This window comes from Pongo pygmaeus, chromosome 5 (genome assembly GCF_028885625.2).
Source record: "Pongo pygmaeus isolate AG05252 chromosome 5, NHGRI_mPonPyg2-v2.0_pri, whole genome shotgun sequence".
Classification (NCBI taxonomy): Eukaryota; Metazoa; Chordata; class Mammalia; order Primates; family Hominidae; genus Pongo; species Pongo pygmaeus.
Genome location: NC_072378.2, coordinates 138,754,811 through 138,777,557, shown reverse-complemented (window position 1 = coordinate 138,777,557; position 22,747 = coordinate 138,754,811). Strand labels below are relative to the sequence as shown.

The window sequence follows — 22,747 nt, the reverse complement described above, 5'->3', positions numbered from 1 at the left end:
TAACTCCTGGCCTGAAGTGATCCTCCAGCCTCAGCCTCTCAAAGTGCTGGGATTACAGGTGTGAGCCACCATGCTTGGCCTGCATTATTTCTTTACTAAGATAAATTAAAGAATTAGTAGGAATTGGACTTGACTCCCTAATGACTTTGAGAATGTAGGTGTTACAGAGGTTCAGTGTCCAACTTCCCAGAAGAGTCCTCTGCCTGCATCTTTAACAGATCTGCAAACTAGTCAGTTCTCAGCCTGCTCGTAAGTCCTGCATAATGGTCTCCCCAGGTTGTTCTATAGTTGAGTGTCTACATGTGCGCAATGAGACCCAGGCACAGAAGAGATAAGTAACAGATTAAAAATTGCCTCCAAGGTCATGTGTGTTGGCTCATACCTGCAATCCCAGCACTTTAAGAGGCTGAGACAGGAGGATCACTTGAGCCCAGGAGTTTGATACCAGCCTGAGCAACATAATGAGACCATGTCTCTACAAAAAAATTTTTTTAAAAAAATTAACTGGGCATGGTGGCTGAGCCTATAGTCCTAACTACTAGTGGGGCTGAGGCGGGAAGATCACTTGAGCCCTGGAGGTCAAGGATGCAATGAGCCATGATCACACCACTGCACTCGAGCTTTGGTGATAGACCAAGACCCTGTTAAAAAAAAAATCCACTACCATGGAGAAGAGGTTTAGTAGTAATGCCTGGAACATCTCATCTTCTAGATCAGTGCCTCTCAAGCTATCTGCAACGAAGGATCCTTTATATAATTTTTTAAATTTCTAGTTCATGTTAAACCAACATGAGTGTCTACTGCACAGGACCATGTGCAGCTCATACTATAGGCTACTGAACCCACAAGTTCTGTAGTGATTTAATTGGTCTATACCATCAGTATATCAGTATATCATCAGTGAGATGAGTCCACTGATCACATGCATGGATTTTGTAAAAAATAAGTTGCTATAAATGTCTCTAAACATGAAACCAGCCCAACTGTGCCATAGAACTGATGTTCATGGTTTCTTTTGAATAAACATAGAAATTGGCCCAGTCTTAAAACTTTAGAAAGTTATCTTTGTCTTATTTGAGTTCCTTTCTCAGGAAACCAACCATCAGGCCTCCCAGATAGTATCAAGGAACTGAAACTTACAAGATCATTGCATCATTGCATCAGGCCAGTGAGGCCAGACCCCTTACCCTTCATAATTGTCTAACCGACCACTTGCCTCTTGTTAACCAACTCCTCTTCCTTACCCCTTCCTAACTCCTGTTTTCCCACACATAGTTATATTTCTTCCCTGCTATATATACCCCTAATTTTAGTTGGTTGGGGATTTGAGACAGATCTCTCATCTCTTCAGCTCCAGCACCTGAATAAAGACTTCTTCCCTGCCAATACTTGTTTCAGTGATTGGCTTTCTGTTTGGTGAGCCATGGGACTTAGATGGAACCCCTGGTATTTTAGTAATAAATGCTTACTCTCAACTTCTCTTATTATCTTATCTCAGACTGTCAACAAGTAGCTTGTGAGTCAGCATCAGTTCATGGACCATGCCTCGAAGAACACTAATTTAGATGACTATCCCTGTCTCCTGTCCATCTGAAACTTGATTTAGCCTTTCCAATCATTGTGGTACTTTTGGGGTTGACTCTCTGGATACTTAGCTTGTATTTATACTTAAGGAAGACTATTGTGTATTAACATGGATTATATGATATTATTTTATAGTCTATACTAATCATTTTCATTACTATAAATTTAAATATATAAAATTATATTTTACTTGGTTTTATTATTTGCTTATTTAATATTTAGAAATATGTTTTTTTTCCAGGTTCACATGATGAGCCAACATTATTAGCTTCTTCAGGCATTAGGACTTAATGGATGAGGTACAGATAGGCTGGAATCCATTAATGTTGCTTTCACAGCTAGAGTTTCTTTAGACATTCACTTAAAGTATAGGACAATCTAAGTCATGCCCCTTTTTGTGGCTAGTACACAATTCATTCTACTTGTGAGAGTGTTAAGTGTTGGGATATTCTTAATACCAGTGAACAGGAATTGGGCATCAGTTTCTGGACTGCCATGATTTCAGTCTCACCACAGTCAAAAAATCTGTAGCCTGCGTCCTTCAACGTGGGCAGCCACCCTCCACCAGGTCAGAAGAGGGTGCTCTGCTTGGCTTAAACCCACATGTAAGAATATGGGTTTCCATCTGACCTCTGCCACTTTCTGGCCCTGGGCACGAGATTCAGCCTCACCAAATCTCTTTCTTCATTGGTACAAATAGCTGGTATTCATCACGTACATTTTTGAGGATTCTAAGAGGAAATGCCCAGTTATCACTTAGCCCAATATTTTGCATGTTGTGTCCCCATAAATGATAGTTGTGAGTATGGTTTTTTGTGAATGAAAACTCTGGGCCATTTCATTAAGCCCTGAGATCCGTTAATTGAACTCTCCTGGTCCTCTGCCCATTAGCTTCTCCAGGCATGAGAACTTTGTGGATGACGTACAGAAAGGTTGGAATCCATTTGTATTGCTCTCACAGCTAGAGTTCCTTTAGACCTTCACTTGATGTAGAGGACACTCCATTTGCAATAGTTGCTCTGTCCTTAAGGCAGATGTGTGTTTGAACACTGGATAGTCCCAATAAACCTCTGAAGTAGATCCTATTAATATGATAAAAGAATAAATAAATAATGAATAATTTAGAGACAAGAAGATTCAATGACATATGTTCTTATACATTCTGCATATAGAAGAAAACTTATTAACATCACTTTATAACTTATTGTTATGATGGCATTAGCAAAATGGGAGAAAATAAGGGAATGAAAGTCTGGCTAGGACCACTGAATGTGTGTTGGGGAGGAAAGAGAAATTAATTCTTATTTTCTCTGAAAAAACATCCAATTTCTTGTTTCCTTGCCTGAATTTTGCTTTCATTGAATCAGGATAACCTGCTTCCCAGGGCTACATTGTGACTGTTGCGGGCCTAAGGCACTTTTGCCTTCGTGGTTTCCTTCCTCCACGTGAAACTTATAAAATATAAAATATACTTCGTATATTTTATAATATTATATCATATTACTCAGATCCTAGTAATATGATAAAGGAACAAATAAATAATGAACAATGTAGAGAAAGGAAGATTCAGCGCTTCAAATCAGAATATTTAATTTTTTCTCCAATTTGTTCAGAATCCAGTAGACGAAGAATGCAAATATTGGCCCTTCAAAACATCCAACTATGTGCATTTATAAAAACTTTGAGGGGCCGGGTGCAGTGGCCCACGCCTGTAATCCCAGCACTTTAGGAGGCCGAGGCAGGCGGATCACGAAGTCAAGAGATGGAGACCATCCTGGCCAACATGGTGAAACCCCGTCTCTACTAAAAGTATAAAAATTATCTGGCCGTGGTGGCACATGCCTGTAGTCCCAGCTATTCGGGAGGCTGAGGCATGAGAATCCCTTGAACCCAGGAGGCAGAGGTTGCAGTGAGCCGAGACTGTGCCACTGCACTCCAGCCTGGGCGACAGAGCGAGACTCCATCTCAAAAACAAAACAAAATACCCAAACTTTGAGGAATTGAGGACGTGAAAATATATTTTACCTGTATGGCAGAGTCCTTCCCCCCAGCAGCAAGAACACTGTGGGACTTAAGAGATTTTCCACTCTGTTGCCCAGGTTGGAGTGCAGTGGCACGATCATGGCTTAATGCAGCTTCAACCTCCTGTGCTCAAGCTCAAGTGATCCTCCCACCTCAGCCTCCTGAGTAGCTGGGACCACAGGTGTACACCACCATGCCTGGCTAATTAAAAAAAAAAATTTTGTAGAGATGTTGTATCGCCTTGTTGCCCAGGCTGGTTTCAAACTCCTGGCCTCAAGCTGTCCTCCTGCCTTAGGCTCCCAAATTGCTGGGATTACAGGCATGAGCTATCATGCTAAGTCCTTTTGTGGTTTTCAATGAGCACTTTATATGGTTCTATTTTCTCTGATTTCTTAACACATCGATTATTCTTATTTTTTAGTGGTTGGCCTAGAATTTGCAATATATATTTACAACTACTCCAAATCCTCTTTCAAATAATATACTGCTTCACAGATAGTGCAAGTACTTCATAATAATAAAATTCTCCTAATTCCTCCCTCCTGTCTCTTATATTATTGCTGTCATGTATTTCACTTATATATAAGCATACATAATCAAGCAGTTTGTTGCTGTTATTATTTAGAACAATTAAGACTTTTATCAATTAAGAACAGAACATACACAAAATTACTTTACCTCTATTTATTCCCTCTGTAATCCTCTTCCTTTCTTTTTTGTTTTGTTTTTTGAGACAAGGTTTCACTTTGTTGCCTAGTCTGGAGTGCAGTGGTACGATCATAGCTCACTGTAATCACCAGCTCCTGGGCTCAAGCGATCCTCTCACCTTAGCCTCTCGAGTAGCTGGGGACTACAGGAGTGCACCACCATGCCAGGCTGTTTTTATTTTTTTTTTAGATGGAGTTTTGCTCTTGTCACCCAGGCTGGAGTACAGTGGCGCAATCTTGGCTCACTGAAACCTCCACCTCCCTGGTTCAAGCCATCCTCTCACCTCAGCCTCCCCAGTAGCTGGGAATATAGGCACACAACACCATGCCAGGCTAATTTTTGTATTTTTTTTTTTAGAGATGGGGTTTTGCTATGTTGCCCAGGCTGGTCTCGAACTTGTGAGTTCAAGCCGTCTGCCCACCTCAGCCTCCCAAAGTGCTAGGATTATACACATGAGCCACCGTGCCCAGCCAGAAAGAAGCATATTTCTGATGACCACGATTCAATTGTCATCTAAAACATGTTTTATACTATTCAAGTTCAGGATGCCCCATTTTTTCCTCATCTTCCTTAAATCGTAAACTAAAACACTTTTCAGCCAGAAATCAATCAATCCAGAGAGTATTTCCCAAGCAATGAATCATTTTTTATTTTTTATTAAAAAAAATTTTTTTTTTTGAGATGTAGTTTTGCTCTCATTGCCCAGGCTGGAGTGCAATAGTGCAATCTCAGCTCACTGCAACCTCTACCTCCTGAGTTTAAGCAATTCTCCTGCCTCAGCCTCTCAAGTAGCTGGGATTACAGGCACCCATCACCATGCCTGGCTAATTTTTGTAATTTTAGTAGAGATGGAGTTTCACCATTTTGACCAAGCTGGTCCCAAACTCCTGACCTCAGATGATCTGCCCAACTTGGTCTCCCAAAGTGCTGGGATTACAGGTGTGAGCCACCGCACCTGGCCTCATTTAAAAAAATTTTAAGTTTGTAGAGATGAGGTCTCGCTTTGCTGCCCAGGCTGGTCTCGACCTCCTGGGCTCAAGTGATTCTCTTGCCTCAGGCTCCCAAAGTGCTGAGATTACAGCTGTGAGCCACCACGCCCTGCCCTCTTCCTCCCTTTATCCAAATTTCTGACCTGTGTCATTTTCCTTATCTCTGAAGAATTTATTTTAATATCTCTTACAAATTCCCTCAATTTTTGTTCCTGTGAGCAAATTTTTCTTTATCCCTCACTTTTGAAGAATAATTTTGTAGAATACAGAATTCTAAGTTGGTGTTGTCTTCCTGTCAATACTTTAAATATTTCATTCTACTCCACTTGCTTGCATGGTTTCTGAGAAGTTGAATGTCATTCTTGTCTTTGCTCTTCTACAGGTAGTGTTTCTTTTTTCCCCCTGACTTCAAGATTTTTCCTTGTTTGATTTCCTGCAGTTTAAATATGATATGCCTACATGTAGTTTTGGGACAATTATCCTACTTATTCTCAGGCTTCCCAGATCTGTGGTTTGGTATCTGACATTAATTTGGAGACATTTGCAGTCATTATTGCTTCAAATATTTTTTCTCTTCCTTTCTCCTTCAGGTATTCATATGCGTATGTAACACCATTTGTAATTGTTCCACAGTTCTCGGATGTTGTTCCTTTTTTCAGTTTTCTTCTTCGCTTTTCTTTGGAAGTCTCTATTGACAAATCCTCATGCTCAGAGATTCTTTCTTCAGCTGTGTCTCATCTACTAATAAGCCATCAAAGACATTCTTCATTTGTGTTACAGTGTTTTTGATTTTTTGATTTTTGACTTTTTTATTTTTTCATTTTTTTTTTAATTTTTTTCTTGCAATGTCCATCTCTCTGCTTATGTTACTCATCTGTTCCTGCATGTGGTCTGCTTTTTCCATTAGAGTCCTTAGCATATTAATCCTGGTTGTTTCACATTTTGGCCTGAGAATTTCAACATTCTGCCCTATCTGAGTGTGCTTCTGATACATGCTCTGCCTCTTCAAACTGTGGTTTGTTTTTGCTTTTGCCATTTAGTATGCCTTGTAATTTCTTGTTGAAAAGTGGACATGATGTAAAAGGAACTCTGATAATTAGGCCTTTAGTAATGTGGAGGTAAAGTGTGGGGAAGGGTGTATTCTATAGCCCTTTAATTAGGTCTCATGTTTTAGCAAGCCTCTGCTCCTGGGCTGTAAGCTTCACAGGTGCTTCTCATTATTTCCCTCCCTCCTTAGGTGGGACAGGATGTTGAGAGGGGCTAGAGGGGCTAGAGGGGCTAGAGCAAGTAGTTCCCCTCTTCATATGGAAGGCTAGTGGGAGCTGAAGCTGGGAATTTTCCCTTCCCCCAGGTCAGTTAGGCTCTGGTAAAATAAATTCTCCTGAGGGCAGGCTGTGTTAAGAACAGAAAGTTCTGGTGCATTTCAAAGTGGTTGCTTCCTCCCGTCCCTGCCAGAAGCACAAGGGGATTTTCTCTGATTTTCACTGTGAGAACCTAATAGGGCTCCTGGAGGTAATATTCACAAAAGCGCGGGAGCCCTCTATGAATGGCATCCCTAGAGTTTTTAATTCTCAGAGCTTCCAGCAATTCATCAATTACAGTTCAGGTTTTCTGCCCCCAGCTGGTTCCTGGAGGTTTCTGCTCAGGTAAGTTGTGATTCTCTGTGTCTATCTGTCTGTCTCTCCAACTTTGGGGACAGTGGTTTGTCCTGTGACCTCAGTTCTCTAATGGATTTAAGAAGAGTTGATTTTTCTGTTTGTTCAGCTTTTTATTGTTAGGATGACTTCCAAGTTCCTTACAAGTCAGGGTGGAAAGCAGACTTCATTTCCTTTTTATAAAATGATAAAGATATTTTCTGGTCCACTGTTGCATTTAGTGAAATGTCCACATACTATTCACTAATTCTATTTCCCATTCTTAACTTTTTCTTGCTAAAGTTATTTTTTCCCAAAATACTTTTTAGTGGTTAACAGTTTAATTCCTCTATTTGCGAATTTTCTTCAACTCCACTGTTTCTTGGAGTGTTAACAACCAGATTACTTGTGTTTGCCAGTTGTGTCAACATTTAAACAAGGATGTACTGTTTACACTGTTGTTCCCCATGTTCTGCCTGCAAATCCTGCTTTGTGAATTGAATTGGCTGCAGCTGCATGTTTGGATGATGGCGTCAGGAAACAGTTTACAGAGAACGTTGGCTTATAAGTGAAGGCCCAAAACTGTATATACAGATCTCATTTTCTCTAAACCTGTTAACATAAATCTGTCCACACTGAAACTCACCTGTATTTTGTGGCTCACTCATATTACCTAGAGTAATTGCTTTCAATCTTGGCTTCATATTAGAATCACTGGCTCTATTTCTTGTTTTTATTTTTTTTTTAATTAAAATTTTTTTTGGTAGAGATGGGTTCTCACTATATTGCCTAGGCTGGTCTCGAACTCCTGGGCTCAAGTCATCCTCCTGCCTCAGCCTCCCAAAGTGCTGGGATTACAGGCATAAGCCACCGCACCTGGCCACTGCTGGCTCTATTTCTATGTAATTGGTCTGTGTGGGTCCTGGTATCAGAGTTCTAAAATTTCCTCCAAGTGATTTTACTATGCAATTAAAGTTAAAATCCAAGAGCTAGCAAAATTTTTTTTTTTTAATTTTTGTAGAGATGCTGGGGGGGGCCTTGCTATGTTCCCCAGGCTAGTCTTAAACTCCTGGCCTCAAGCAATCCTCCCTCCTCAGCCTCCCAAAGTGGTTACAGGCATGAGCCACTGTGTCCAGTCACCAGCAAACTTTTTCTCTGAAGGATCAGACAGTAACTGCTTTAGGCTTTGTGCGTCAAATAGTCTCTGTTGCAACTACTCAACTCTAACCTCATAGCACGAAAACAGCCGCAGGCAAGTGAACATGGCTGCTTTTAATAAAACTTTATTTCTAGACACTGAGATTTGAATTTATGTAATTTTCATGTGTCATGAAATATTCTCCTTTTTATGTTTTTTCAACTATTTAAAAATGCAAAAATCGTTTTGCAGGATATACAGAAACAAGTTGCAAGTGGGATTTGCTCTGCAGGCCAGATAGTCTGGCAACCTCTGGTTTATAGTTTATTTGCTTCACTGCTTCAGTTTGGTTCCATAAGATAAAGTGTTTCTTTCCCTAAATCACTGATAAAACATTTTTAATGAGTCCTAGCATTGGTTACTCATTTTACATGTCTTATCAGAACATTTTAAAACATGGCAATGCATCTCCTTAGTTAGAAATTGTAGCAGCCGGGCGCGGGGGCTCATGCCTGTAATTCTAGCACTTTGGGAGGCTGAGGCAGGCGGTTCACTTGAGGTCAGGAGTTCGAGACCAGCTTGGCCAACATGGTGAAACCCTGTCTCTACTAAAAATACAAAAATTAGCTGGGCGTGGTGACACGTTCCTGTAGTCCCAGCTACCTGGGAGGCTGAGGCAGGAGAATCGCTGGAACTTGGGAGGTGGAGGCTGCAGTGAGCTGAGATTGCACCACTGCACTCCAGCCTGGGTGACAGAGCGAGACTCAGTCTCAAACACACACACACACACACACACACACACAGAGAGAGAGAAATTGTAGCAGTTGGGATGCTTTTGTCTTCAAGTAGCAAGCCTGGCTTAAATGGCTTAAAACAGTAGGAAAGGGCTGGGTATGGTGGCTCATGCCTGTAATACCAGCAGCACTTTGGGAGGCTGAGGTGAGTGGACCACTTGAGCCAAGGTGTTCAAGACCATCCTCAGCAACGTGGCAAAACCCTATCTCTACAAAAAATACAAAAATTAGCCAGGTGTGGTGGCACATGCCTGTAGTCCCAGCTCCTCAGGGACCTGAGGCAGGAGGATGGCTTGAGCTGGGGAGGTTGAAGCTGCACTGAGCCAAGATTGTGCCACTGTACTCCAGCCTGGCAGACAGAGCAAGGCCCTGTCTCAAAAAACAAAAAAACGGTAGGAAAGGTATTCTATCATTAAAATATAGACAGTCGCAGGGTTAGTTCAGCTGCTCTACAACATCATCACAGACAGATGCGCATCCAGCAGACAGCAAGGGGATTTCTTTCCATGTGTTTATTTTTAAATAGTGAGGCAAACTTTTCTAGAATGAGCCCCTGCTCCCTTGTAGGTATCCCCTTAGGTCCCAAAGACCAAATCAGTCCTTGGTGAGTGAATTAAAAATCGCCTAATTAAATGTCATGTTGCACCCCCAGGGTTTTAGAAGGGCCCAGCCTGCCTTAAGCAGGTAGTCTCAGGATCCCAGAACCAAATTAGGGTTCTGTGAGCAAGGAGGAAAGAAGAATGGCAATTGGAAAACAATCAACTGGGTCTCTCACAGAACTAGATTCTTGGGATTAAAAAAAAATTGTGGGCCAGGCATGGTGGCTCATGCCTGTAATCCCAGCACTTTGGGAGGCTGAGGTGGGTGGTCAGGTCAGGAGTTTGAGACCAGCCTGGTCAACATGGTGAAACCCCGTCTCTACTAAAAATACAAAAATTAGCCAGGTGTGATGGTGCGTGCCTGTAATTCCAGCTACTTGGGAGGCTGACGCAGGAAAATCACTTGAACCTGGGAGGCAGAGGTTGCAGTAAGCCCAGCTCACACCACTGCACTCCAGCCTGGGTGACAGAGTGAGACTCTGTAACAAAAAAAAAAAAAATTCTGAAGAAGGCTGTGTGCTGAGCTTCTTGAATTTCCATTTGTTTATTTCCTTCAAAGAACACTAGAGAATTGGTCAGCACCATTTCCCTAAAAGAAAACCTATTGATTTTCACCTAAATAGATTATATTTTGCTTTAGTCTTCAAAACCACAACTATTATTTCTATGAGGTTACATTTTTAAAAGTATTCTATTTTTGCCTACTTTGTTGTTTTAAACTTTACCACATTGCATATCTAGTATAAAAGTGATCATGCTAAAATGACTTTTTTTGAGACAGGGTCTAGTTCTGTCACCCACACTGGAGTGCAATGACACGATCACAGCCCTCTGCAGCTTCAACATCCTGGGCCCAAGCAATCCTCCCACCTCAGCCTCTCAACTAGGTGAGACCACAGGTATGCACCACCACACCTGGTGAATTTTTTTTTTTTTTTTTTTTTTTGGAGAAATGGTGTCTCACTGTGTTGTCTGGGCAGAAGATCCTCCCACCTCAGCCTCCCCAAATGCCAGAATTACAGGTGTGAGCCACCATGCCTGGCCCCAAAATGATTTTTTTAAGCCACCATTTTTTGTTCATTTTGAACCATCAAACAATGTCTAGTTTCGAATTTTGCATCGTGAAAATAATAAAAATTGTTTTCAAAAATATTCTAGCATTGAAAAAGAGTTTAAGACTATACATGTCACTTCCTGCTTTCCCTTGTCACCTCCATGGGTATTTTGATGTACCTCCCAAGTGGTAATACCCACCTATATCTCCTTATTTGAAAAATCACTGAGGAGGCCAGGCGTGGTGGCTCACACTTGTAATTCTAGCACTTTGGGAGGCTGAGATGGGAGGACTGCTTAAGCCTAAGAGTTTAAGACTAGCCTGGCCAAGAAGGCAAGATCCTGTCTCTATAAAAAAAAATAAAAATAAAAAATTAACTGGGCATGGTGGTGTACACCTATGGTCCCAGCCTCTCAGGGGGCTGAAGTGGGAGGATCACTTGAGCCCAGGAGGTCAAGGCAGCAGTTAGCCGTATTTGTGCCACTGCACTCCAGCCTGGGTGACAGAGCAAGACCCTGTCTCAAGAAAGAAAAAGAAAAATCACAGAGGGAGATCTTGTATCAATATCAATTCCACTCTCAACTGTGCTAATCCTTCTGAGAGCCCTGATCCTCCAGGAGCCTGGGCTGAAATTTGACCTTTGCAATTTTCTGGGGAGAACATCTGGCACAGTGGAAGATGCTTCTGCCCAGGACAGAGAGGCCAGGCTTCTGTTCTTGGCTCTGCCTCTTACGAGGTACGTTACATTGGGCAAGTCACTTAACCTCTCTAAGCTCTAGTTTTGATGTCTATAAAGCAAGAATTTGAACTATGTGGCTATAAGGTACCTATTGGAACTAATGGTTTTTTCTTTACCATGTAATCCAAAATATTGACCTTTCCTTTCCAATGTTAACCTGATTTCTACTGTCATTGTTGCTTGAAGCCTACAAATTCAGTCACAGTGCTATACGTGACTTATTATATGGTAGTGTTATATAATAAGAGTGATATCTAATAAGATAATATGTTATAGCAGAAGCTCTCTCTTTTGCCACAGCACTGTCAGGTTACCCATAATATCCTAGTGTGAGACAATCCCATGTCACTAAGCAACATCCCTCCCCCATTCAAGGAAGCAAATCAGAAGACAAATAAGCAAGGTGACACTACAAAGAAGATAACTTTGGACAGCTTTATTATTATTTTATGACTAAAATGTTTGCGAATATCTACACTTTCATTGCTAATATTGTAATATATTTCACCGTTATTTACAACACAACTATCCCCTGCAGTTCTAGAGATGTCTTTTACTCCTTCTAGAACTCTCTGTATCTTGGAGCATTCATACAGAAGTGAAACAAACCATGAAACCCTGAAAAACTGGTGTGGGAAGAAAAGTTCTATTTGGTGGCAAAAGTAGTTACCTTTGGCTGGTCCAGAATTTTTTTTCTTGCCCTTCAGAGCCTGTTCCTGTGCTCAGTAGTAATTAAGTTTTTTTTTTTTTCAACTCACATAGAACTTTCCTTTTTTTCTCAGGAGTGTTATACATTTGAGGAGAGTGCAGTCATCTTTAGAAGAACCTGGGAAACTTTCCTCTAAGGAATGTGAAGATAGGTTAACCAGATTGGCATTTGCCAAGCTTCGCCCTCAGCCTGAAGTGCCCCATTGTCAGAGATTGGCCAATGAATAGCAGCTTCTTGGGTCTAGGGGCCCTTCTCCCTCTTCTCATGGGTGCTCTATTAAAGGTGGAGAGCTATGTTTTATATGATTCCCAAGAGCAGTTTATTTTTGCTCTTCCAGTCCAGGTGAGCCCTTTTCATACTGAAGGACTGCATCCCTGGGCCTCCTCCCCAGGAGGATTTCTGGTGGCCTCTTCGTAGGAGGGCGGTAAACACTGGGAGGGGAGAGTGGCCTCCGGGGGCAGTGGGGAGTAGGGGAAGTCCTCACTGCTCCAGGCCAGGCCGGGCAGGTCTGTCACCTCTCCTGCAGGTGGGTGCTCTGGTAGGTCAATGCTGAACATCTGCCCCTGGGGCGGTGGGGACTTGCAGCGGCGGTACAGGAACAACAGCAGAAACGCCAGGAAGAGCAGGATGGTGGCTGGCAGAAGGATGCACAGGAAGGGCTCCACATCCTCTTGGGTGGAGCTCACCCCCTGGGTGCCCTGGAGTTAGGGAAGGAAGCCTAGTTAGGAGATGTGGAAAGAAGGCCTCGCATTTGTTTGTTTTTTTTTTTTCTGTTTTTTCTTTTTTTTTTTTTTTTGAGACACAGTCTTGCTCTGTCACCCAGGCTGGAGTGCAATGGCGCAATCTTGGCTCACTGCAACCTCCGTCCCCAGGGTTCAAGCAATTCTCCTGCCTCAGCCTCCCAAGTAGCTGGCATTACAGGCATGCACCACTACGCCTGGCTAATTTTTGTATTTTTAGTAGAGACAGGGTTTCATCATGTTGGCCAGACTGGTCTCAAACTCCTGACCTCAAGTGATCCGCCTGCCTTGGCCTCCCAAAGTGCTGGGATTACAGGCGTGAGCCACAGCACCCGGCCAAGGCCTCGCATTTCTAAGGCCCTGAAGTTCCCTCTCATCTTTCATTCTTCTTTCCATTATTACTCACTCTAAAAATCACTATTATTTACTTATACCAGTGAGCTTAAGCCTATATGAAATAATGTTAATTTACACAATAAAGTGTGAATTCAGAATGTCAAAAAGTATATGTTGATGAGATCTTACAAAATTTCCACAAAGTAAAAATATTGAAATAAATTTTAGTTGGTAGGTCCGCTGTTCATTTTCTTGAATGAAAATTCTTACTATTTATGTAGTTATTTAGAATGAGACCAATTATGATTTATTGCCACTAACGGATCATGTGGGACTCACTTAAGTTCTTTAATTCTAGAACAAAATCTCATTATGTGTTCATAGCACATGTAAATATTACATGCATGTCAAATGTAAATAACTGAATTTGGATTTGATGGTACTTATGATGAATGAGATTTTAAAAATTCTTTAAATTTGTTTTTGTAAAACTTGTAGGATAAATATGAAAACATTTTACCTTTTTAAAGACAAAGAATTACAGATAAATTCTTGGGCAACCTAAAAGGTATCGATTTTATAATATTAGCTCACAGAAATGATAATGGCTCCTGATGGCATAAATAATACAATAGGCATGAAATGATGCTTAAACAGCAAAGTAGGAAAGCAATGTTAAAAAAAAATACTGTTCCTAATTGCACAGACTGCCTTTAATAAGGCTACTCAGAAATAATGAAGTATTAAAAAGTTTCTTTTATAAAGCATATAGTAACAAGTGTAAATGTTTGTATCTACTATGGAGGAAAATAAAATATTTTAAAACCTTGTAATTATGTTTAAAATAAGCAAACAGAATATTAAGCTCCTTACTTATTTAAAAGAAAACCCAGGCCAGGCTCAGTGGCTCATGCCTGTAATCCCAGCACTTTGGGAGGCTGAGATGGGAGGATCACTTGAGGTCAGGAGTTTGAAACCAGCCTGGCCAACATGGTAAAACCCCATCTCTACTAAAAGTACAAAAAAAAATTAGCCGGGCATGGTGATGGGCACCTGTAATCCTAGCTACTGGGGAGGCTGAGGCAAGACAATCATTTGAACCCAGGAGGCAGAGCTTGCAGTGAGCCAAGATCATGCCACTTCACTCCAGCCAGGGCGACAAAGTGAGACTCTGTCTCAAAAACAAAAACAAAAACAAAAAACCCTAATAAACTATGAGAGATGAGGTTCACTCTTTGATTTTGGTGGAAAGGACACATGTTTTGCTGGTCATGACTTCTTAGGAGACTGGTTTATCTAGCCACCATTTTATTTATTTATTTATGTATTTAGAGATGGAGTCTTGCTCTGTCACCCAGGCTGGAGTGCAGTGGCACAATCTTGGCCCACTGCAAGCTCCACTTCCCGGGTACACGCCATTCTCCTGCCTCAGCCTCCCGAGTAGCTGGGACTACAGGCACTCGCCACCATACCTGGCTAATTTTTTGTATTTTTAGTATAGACGGGGTTTCACCGTGTTAGCCAGGACGGTCTTGATCTCCTGACCTCATGATCTGCCCACCTTGGCCTCCCAATGTGCTGGTAGATTACAGGCGTGAGCCACTGCGCCCGGCCCTAGCCAGCATTTTATAATGCTAGATGTTTGTATAATCTTTTGTTATTCCCTAAAGACTTTACAACTATGTGTGTGGTTTTGACCTGAAATTAGATGGTTTATTTAATATTTATATTTCCAGATATTTTGTCCTTGGTAAGATATGAATTAAGATATTTTAGCTTGAAGAACATAAAAATAGTGTTCTTGAGAAGCAGAGCATCATCTCTGGGGGTTGACAGCTCCGTGTTTGAATTCCTATGACGTTCTAACACCTGTGTGACTATGGACTGTTCGCTTGCCTTCTCTGGGCCTAGGCTTTCTCTTCTATAAAATAGAATTAATAACATCCGTTATCAAGGGTTAGCATGACAAGTAAATGAATTAAAGTGCATAAAGCACTTGGTGATAGTACTTATATATTTATATCTCAGTGACTCGAGCAGTCAAGTTTACTAAACCTAAAATACTAAAGATAATCAGAGAAATCTAGAAATTTATTGGTGAGGCTAGAAAATCGGAGAAATCTAGAAATTTATTGGTAAGGCCGGAAAACAAAATCTGGCTTAACTAAATTTATATTTTAATAAATACATATTTTCAGAAAAAGTCTCTTATGTTTTATGTATGTGATTGTTAAATTTCTAAACTCTAAATTCCTTGTTTTCTTACATAAAATCTACTTTGATATCAGAATTATTAACCTAAAATCTGTTGTGACATAATAAGGACTTTGATTGCAAAAACTGTAAGAGTAGATGAACTCATAAATTTGCTATAATTATGAAGAAATCAAGTTGGAGTAAGAACATTTTAACTATAATTTGCTTTTTCTCTCTAGATGAATCACCAAAAAATGTTTTAACATTTTTAATGATTAAATAATAGCTTAATAGCTTATACTAGCTTAATAATTCAATAATAGCTTTGGCTATTACCTCTTTTAATACTTAAACCCTGATAAGCATGGACCATTTCTCATAATATATTTTTAATTCATTCTCTATCAATAATATGGATGATAACAGTTTCTGATCAGTTGTGGCCATAAATTTTAAATTCTCTATTATATCCTAGAAAGTTAGTATGCATAGAATATAGAGATACTTAATGTTCTATTTAAAAGGTTTTATGTAATAGACGCTTTGTTTATAATTATGCTACTTAAGGTATTCTCAATACCAGTTGCAAAAATTTGGGAAAGGAGAAATACCACAGTCCCTGCTGTAATCAGTTATTCCATTGGCTGAGTTAAATTTGTCCACGTAGCAAGTGGCATTAGAAGACTTTTATACAGCAAACTAGGACAATTTCTTGAGACAAAGGACTTTTCCAGTTAAGAGAGGCCCAGAGCTATCGGACAAATTCATTACAGTATCCTTAATTTGCTTATTTAATTATTGATGGTATATTGCTTAAAATTATTGGATTTTTTTTTAATGTGGAAAGGTTGTCTTTTTTAGTCAAATATCCTAATTTGCTCACCCGCCTCAAAGTTATTTTTTAACTTTTAATGTTTTTCTGATGTTTATATTGGCTAAAGGGATTTGTTGTTCAGGGGATGTTTTAAAGAAATGTCCAATTAAAGGTGTAACTGCTAAAGGATATCTCAATATCCACATCAATATATATTTACGTATTTTTTCTGTAAAATGTGATTTTGGAGAACTTAAATACTAATCTCACCAGCTGGTTTTCCAGAAAGCAAGAAAATAGTTTGATTTCCTTCTTTCTTGTGTTGTCGGCGGTGTCACTCATTTCTCCTCTGATTATAAAATTAATTCTTAGGTTTTAGGTTTGTACAAATATTTGTCCTTAATGCTGCCTCCTACAGAGACTGCACTGGTGATTTGCCAGACAAAGCAAAAGCAGCTGCTGCATTTCTTAGTGACAGACAAAATCTCTTTAACCCCCTGCTGTCTTACCTGAAGTAAGATGCACGGTTTCTGCTAACACTTAAGAACAGTGGTTAATACACAGCCAGGACCAAAGAGAGGCTCTTATTTTTGTATATGTAGACATTGCTTACTGAGCAAAGAGCAAAGTTGTAACACCGAGGCATTTCTGTTGTAACACCTCTGTTGACTGCTGCTTTCAGGTGTTCTTCAACATATTTCAGATATCAAGTGTTCTTAGGATACAGTTGTGCCAAGTTCTACTTGAATATATCCTTGTCCAAAAAATGCAACTTTCAATTTATTCCCTTTAGACCATGCCAATCAGTGAATTCCTATTTTTGTTATAGCTGTAAGACAAAATGCTGCCACTACATTTTAAGATCCTAAAACCATAGATATTATGGATTTTAAAACTGATGAAGATGCTTTGGGGAAGAAAAGACTTAAGTCGTTAAGTACAGACCTGCAGCTGGGTCTCCAGGAGAGGCAGGCTGGGCTCGCTGGTTAACCACTCATATGTCCCCCGGCCAGCATGTCCAAACTTCTTCCAGCTGCTGCCCAGCAGTCCCCGCATGTTTTCATCCAGCTGATGCCCTGGCCACCCTTCCACCTTGCTGCCCAGATTTCAACAATGCTGCTTGCTCTTGGCCTGGATCCAGTTTGGATGTGCTTGGCTGATGGCTGTTGGTAAACTCGTCCTCTGATGAATGGCAACAGGGCAAAGAAACCAACCAGAGAGACCTCTCAGGGCTGACTGTTTAGATTCGGTGCCTCTGGATTTGTGTCTGTGGCCTTTATCACTATAGGGGTTGGCATCAGATATCAGATACGGAATAAATTTCAGACAAGAGAGTTTTCTGCACCAGCATTACTACAGTGCAAAGAATGGCCTCAGTGAATAAAGAGCTGTTTATATTTAGGATGTAAATAAGACCCTTTCCCTTTGCTTACCACACCTCTCTCTAGAGACCTATCTGACCAAGGAAAACTACTCAAGCTGAATTTCCCACTAATTATTTCTGGATTCTGTTTTACAGAGAGAAGGGATATTTGGTAGAAAAGCAAAGACTCATTATTAATATTTTACTGAATTATTCAGATGAGAGATGCCTAGTAATAAAGTTGTACAGAAGACAGACCATAGCTTAGATTGTTTGGATGGAATGTTTGCCAATTTCAATTTTTTTAAAAAATCGAATTACCAGTACCTAAATAGTCTTCCTTCTGATTATCTTGTGAACTTCATAACATTATTGATATCAAGCTTAAAACAAGGAGTTTTCAATTTGAATGTTCACTGAGTTGATTTTGGGATACTTGATTCTACATATTATTTAACATTTAAGATATGGTGGTTGAATTCTCTTTTAGTGGAATAAACTTCAGCTTCAAAGATTTGCACAATTGTTATAGAGAATAGTCTGAGCAATTTAAAAAAAAAAAGATCTATGCAAAATGTTATAACTCAATGTTGCAATCACCCACATCCTTATCTAAGCATCATTTCTGTACAAGTGATTATCATGCTGAAATAATATTTCTTAACCAGGATTCTTTTTTTAATCTTGATTGAGATTCTTAATGACTGGCCTGTGGTGGTTCATGCATAGGTTTCAGGAGGTGGTAGACTCTCCAAACTTTGTAGATATGTGCAATTTTCTTGGGAGAAACCACAGTTTTCATTACCTTTTCAGATGAGATCCAGCACGTTCAGGGTGGTATGGCCATAGACATCTTACCTTTTCAAAGACAGCTGCCCTCCCAAACAGAATTTAGTACTTTGTCAACTTTTTTGTGATGAAAGTTTTCATTAAGTGTGCCAGTACCTCAGTCAGTATCCTCGTGTGGAACTCTTTTCATTTCATTGCATCTTCTTCTTTCTTATTGTGGAGTAAGCTGATTTTGTGCTTTCCATTAAAATATTGCCTTGTTTAAGTGTTCCTATTTTAAATAGATCCTGTATCCCACCCTTGATACATCAGAAACACCTGGCATCCAGCGCACCATTTTGCTTTCTTGCATTTCAGTGGCTTTGTCAATACTGTGGCCTCAACATGAGCCATCCTTCTCCACCTTGTCTACTTATTTAAACACTGTACCTTCATTTCTTTAGAAGCAAATTGGAGGTCTGCATTAAAAGCATTAAATATGTATCTGTAACATTGACTCTCTTCCAGTATTGAACAAATTAGAGAAAAATTCCTGCACTTATGAATACATTTTGGGGTCCAAAAAATAACAAATTGCACAAATAAAAAAAATGTATCAGAAGAAGAGAAATATTATGGAAAAAAAACAGAAAATGGACAGTAAACATTGAAGGGAGGAGGCCCTTTGAAAAGAGGACATCACTTAGAACCTCAGAGGTTAAGTGGTATTTGAGCAAAGACCTGAAGGCAGCAAGGGACCGAGCTATGAAGATATTGGATGAAAAAACATTGCAGACCCAGGGAACAGCCAGTGCAAAGGCCCTGAAGCAGGCACATGCATGGTTCCTTCACCAAATGGCTAGTAGGTCTGGGTGGGCTGGAGCAGTGAACTAGGAGAAAAAAAGTAGAGGATGAAATCAGAGAGGATCTGCGGGGGTCAGAAGGTAACACTGAGTTCAGGGTTTATAGAGCATTGGGAGAATTTTGGCTTTTACTCTAAGCTAAATGGAGGAGCTATACAGAGTTTTGAGCAGAAGAGTAATAAGATCTGACTTCCTTTTTTTTTTTTTTTCCTGAGACAGAGTCTTGCTCTGTCGTCCAGGCTGGAGTGCAGTAGCACGATCTCGGCTCACTGCAAGCTCCGCCTCCCGGGTTCACGCCATTCTCTTGCCTCAGCCTCTTGAGTAGCAGGGACTACAGGCACCTGCCACCATGCCCGGCTAATTTTTTTTGTATTTTTAGTAGAGATGGGGTTTCACCGTGTTAGCCAGTATGGTCTCGATCTCCTGACCTCGTGATCTGTCCGCTTCAGCCTCCCAAAGTGCTGGGATTACAGGCACGAGCCACCGCATCCGGCCCTGACTTCCATTTTAAAAAGATCACTCAGGCCTCTGTGTTGTAACTAGATATAGGGATTAAGGGCAAATGCAGGGAGACTAGTTAGGGGCTCTTAATAATTCGGGAAAGGAATACCAGACCAGAGTAGGAGCAGTAAAATTGATGGAGACAGGAGGCAGAGAAACTAGGCAGACAGGGGCAGGTCCCTTGCAAAGCCCCAGCTTCAAGCCCAAAAACCTGAAACCCGTGGCTCAAAGTGAGAACTTCTCTCCCTGTTTGCCTGCTCTCTCCTGATTGGTTCTTTCTGAAGAATGTCTTTTTACCAATCGAATATTGCCTTTTCCAAAACTACCTGTGGTCTGCTCCCCTTGATCCTGTGCCTATAAAGAACCCAGACTCAACTGGTAGAGAGGAGAAACAGCTGGACATTGAGAGGTCACTTGACTTCAGAGACAATGGCTGGATGTTAAGAGAGGCAACTTGACTTCAGGGGAGAGTGACCTGCCCTTCCCATCGCCTTTCCAGCTCCCCACTTTACAGAGAACCCCTTTCACTGCTCAATAAAATTCGCCACTTTCCCTATCCTTCATTTGGTCTGCGTGACCTCATTCTTCTTGGGCACCGGACAAGAATTTGGGACCCACCAAGTGAAGGTACCCAAAAAGACTGTCACACTGGCCCTTTGCCCTTGCTGGTGAAAGGCAGCCACCCCATGTGACAAGGCAAGGGGCCCACTGAGCTGATAACACACTGCTGTCTGCAGATGGTGGAGCTAAGAGAGCATTGCAACACGCCCTCTGGGGCCTTGAGGTTTGGTACTGCTGGCACTAAAGCGGCTGGCCAGTTCCTGCACTTGCTTGCCTACATGCTTCCTCCCACGAGGGACCAGATGGGGTGGGCTGAGTAAATGGGCACCCCTGTCATTAGTCCCACAAAGGGGTCAAAAAAACATCCTGCATCAAAAGTGGTGAGAGTCTAGATTCTAAATAGTTTTAGGGATAGAGACAATAAGATTTCTTGAAAAACTGAAGGTGGTGTAAAATAAAGAATGATTTAGAATAATTCTAAGGTCTTAGGCTTGAGCAGCTGCAGGGATGGCCATTGTTATTTACAGAGAAGGGAAAGACTGGGGTGGGGTTTTGTTTTTTAAAGCAGGAGGAATAAAGATCAGGAGTTGTTAATAGATATGGTAAGTTTTCCATGTGCATGAGTTTGGATATTTGTGCTTTAGTTTAAGGGTGAGGACTAGACAAGAGACACTAGTTGGAACTTATAGGCAAGGAGATGGTTTTTAAAGCTAGGAGACTTAATGAGATCACCCAGATAATGTGGGTCAATAGGATGAGGAGGCAGAGTGAGTGTCCAGTGAGCTGAAAGGGAAACCAAGAGTGTGTGGTGTCCTGGAATCCAAGTGAGAAAATGTATCTGGAAGAGGCAAATGATCATCTATCTCAAAAGTTACTGTCTGATCAAGTAAGTGATGAATGAGATTTAATATTGGATTTAACACAATGTGAGTATGTGTATATATGTGGGGGAGGGGCATGATGGTTGGTTATTTGGACAAGAGGAGTTCTGATGGAGTGGCTGGGGGGAAAGCCTGATTAGAATGGTTTTAAGAGAGAAAGGAGAAGAATTGGAGATTCTTTAAACACCTAGGGTTATTCTGCTTGAAAATGGAACAGAGAAATTGTACAGTGGCTGGACAGTGACATGTCAAGTAGAATGTGATATACTTGGAACAAGTTAATAGATTTTAGAGAAAAGAGAACATTGGTAACTCTGGTGTCAGCCCTCAGCAAATCCACTTCTAGGGATTCCTCCTAAAAGATAATCTGATAGGCCCGGCGCGGTGGCTCACGTCTGTAATCCCAGCACTTTGGGAAGCTGAGGTGGGCAGACCATGAGGTCAGGAGTTCGAGACCAGCCTGGCCAACATGATGAAACCCCATCTCTACTGAAAATACAAAAATTAGCCAGGCGTGCCTGTAGTCCCAGCTACTTGGGAGGCTGAGACAGGAGAATAGCTTGAACTTGGGAGGCAGAGGTTGCAGTGAGCCAAGATCACACCGCTGCACTCCAGCCTGGGCTACAGAGCAAGACTGTGTCTCAAATAAAATTAAAATAAAATAATAATAATAATCTGAATATTCAAAGATGTAATCTAAGTACTCAAAGATATATATTGTTGAAAGACATTTTAACACGTCTTACATGTCTATACCAACAAACAACTGGAAAGAAAATGTCTACAAAATGAGATCTGGCTAATTTAAGATATAAACATATAAGGATATATTATCACCTGAAAGAAAGATGCAAACATGTTCACAACATATTATAAGAAATGTGTCAGGAAACTGCATATTTAGGCCAGGTGTATTGCCTGGGCAACATAGTGAGATCCCATCTCTCTCTCTCTCCATACACACACACACACACACACACACACACACATACAGAAAACTGCATGTTTATTATAAATTTGCATATCTCTGCATATAGAAGCACTTTTTTTCTAAGTAGGGAAATTAGGGTTGTTTTCCATAGGACTATGGATTTTATTTCTTAGGATCCACATTTTGTAATTTTTCTATGCATATGTGTTGCATAAGCAAGACAGTGGTTCTCAAGATTTGCCTATCTTTGAAGAACTGCATAAAAGCCACCCTGTGGTAATATTCTGTAATTTCCTGCCCTCCACCTGAATTTGAATGAATCACTATTTCCTCTGAATTCCCACAGCATGTTGGTTAATCCAATATTACAGAGTTATTTGAATCAGCTTTGTGTTATTTCAAAAGTAAATTAGGAGATAGTTAGCTGACTTACAAAAGGACTCACTGAGGAGTGGCATGAAATAGTGGTCTGCTGTGACTTACAGCTTATGAAGACATGCTTAGCCTATAGAGCCAATAGCCTTTACCTGCTATAATGGCTTACAGAAATACTGTCATATTTCAACTCTAGAAAGCTGTTGTATTTCAATTCTAAAATCTGTAGATTTTTAAGGATCACAGTCTTTTTTTTTTAGATCTCCTCAGCATATGCTCATTTGTTTTTCACGAATTATTTATTTTTCACACTAAAAGACAGAACGCTTCCTTTTATTTCCATGAGTTTTTAACCATCTCACATTCTCCTGTTCAGAACTTTTATAGACTGATGTTAATTACAAACACTGACTACAATTTCTGAAGATCAGATTAGCTATCTATTAGC

At 40.6% G+C, this 22,747-nt stretch overlaps 1 protein-coding gene across 1 annotated transcript; it reads right to left on the bottom strand.

Moving 5' to 3' along the window:
• Window positions 1–11,686: 11,686 nt before the first annotated feature.
• Window positions 11,687–17,280, bottom strand: SMIM28 (small integral membrane protein 28). Its single transcript, XM_054490253.2, has 2 exons — window positions 17,002–17,280; window positions 11,687–12,668 (listed from the first exon to the last, which is right to left on the bottom strand). The coding sequence occupies exons 1-2, from the start codon at window positions 17,110–17,112 to the stop codon at window positions 12,324–12,326; spliced, it is 456 nt and encodes a 151-aa protein (XP_054346228.2). The 5' UTR covers window positions 17,113–17,280; the 3' UTR covers window positions 11,687–12,323.
• Between the last annotated feature and the right edge of the window lie 5,467 nt (window positions 17,281–22,747).

Bases quoted from the DNA above. Each gene is read 5' to 3' on its own strand.
- SMIM28 (XM_054490253.2), bottom strand. From the start codon at position 17,112: ATGCGGGGACTGCTGGGCAGCAGCTGGAAGAAGTTTGGACATGCTGGC. The intron at 12,669-17,001 runs GTCTGTACTTAA...CCCTAACTCCAG, and splicing joins TCCTGGAGACCCAGCTGCAG to GGCACCCAGGGGGTGAGCTC.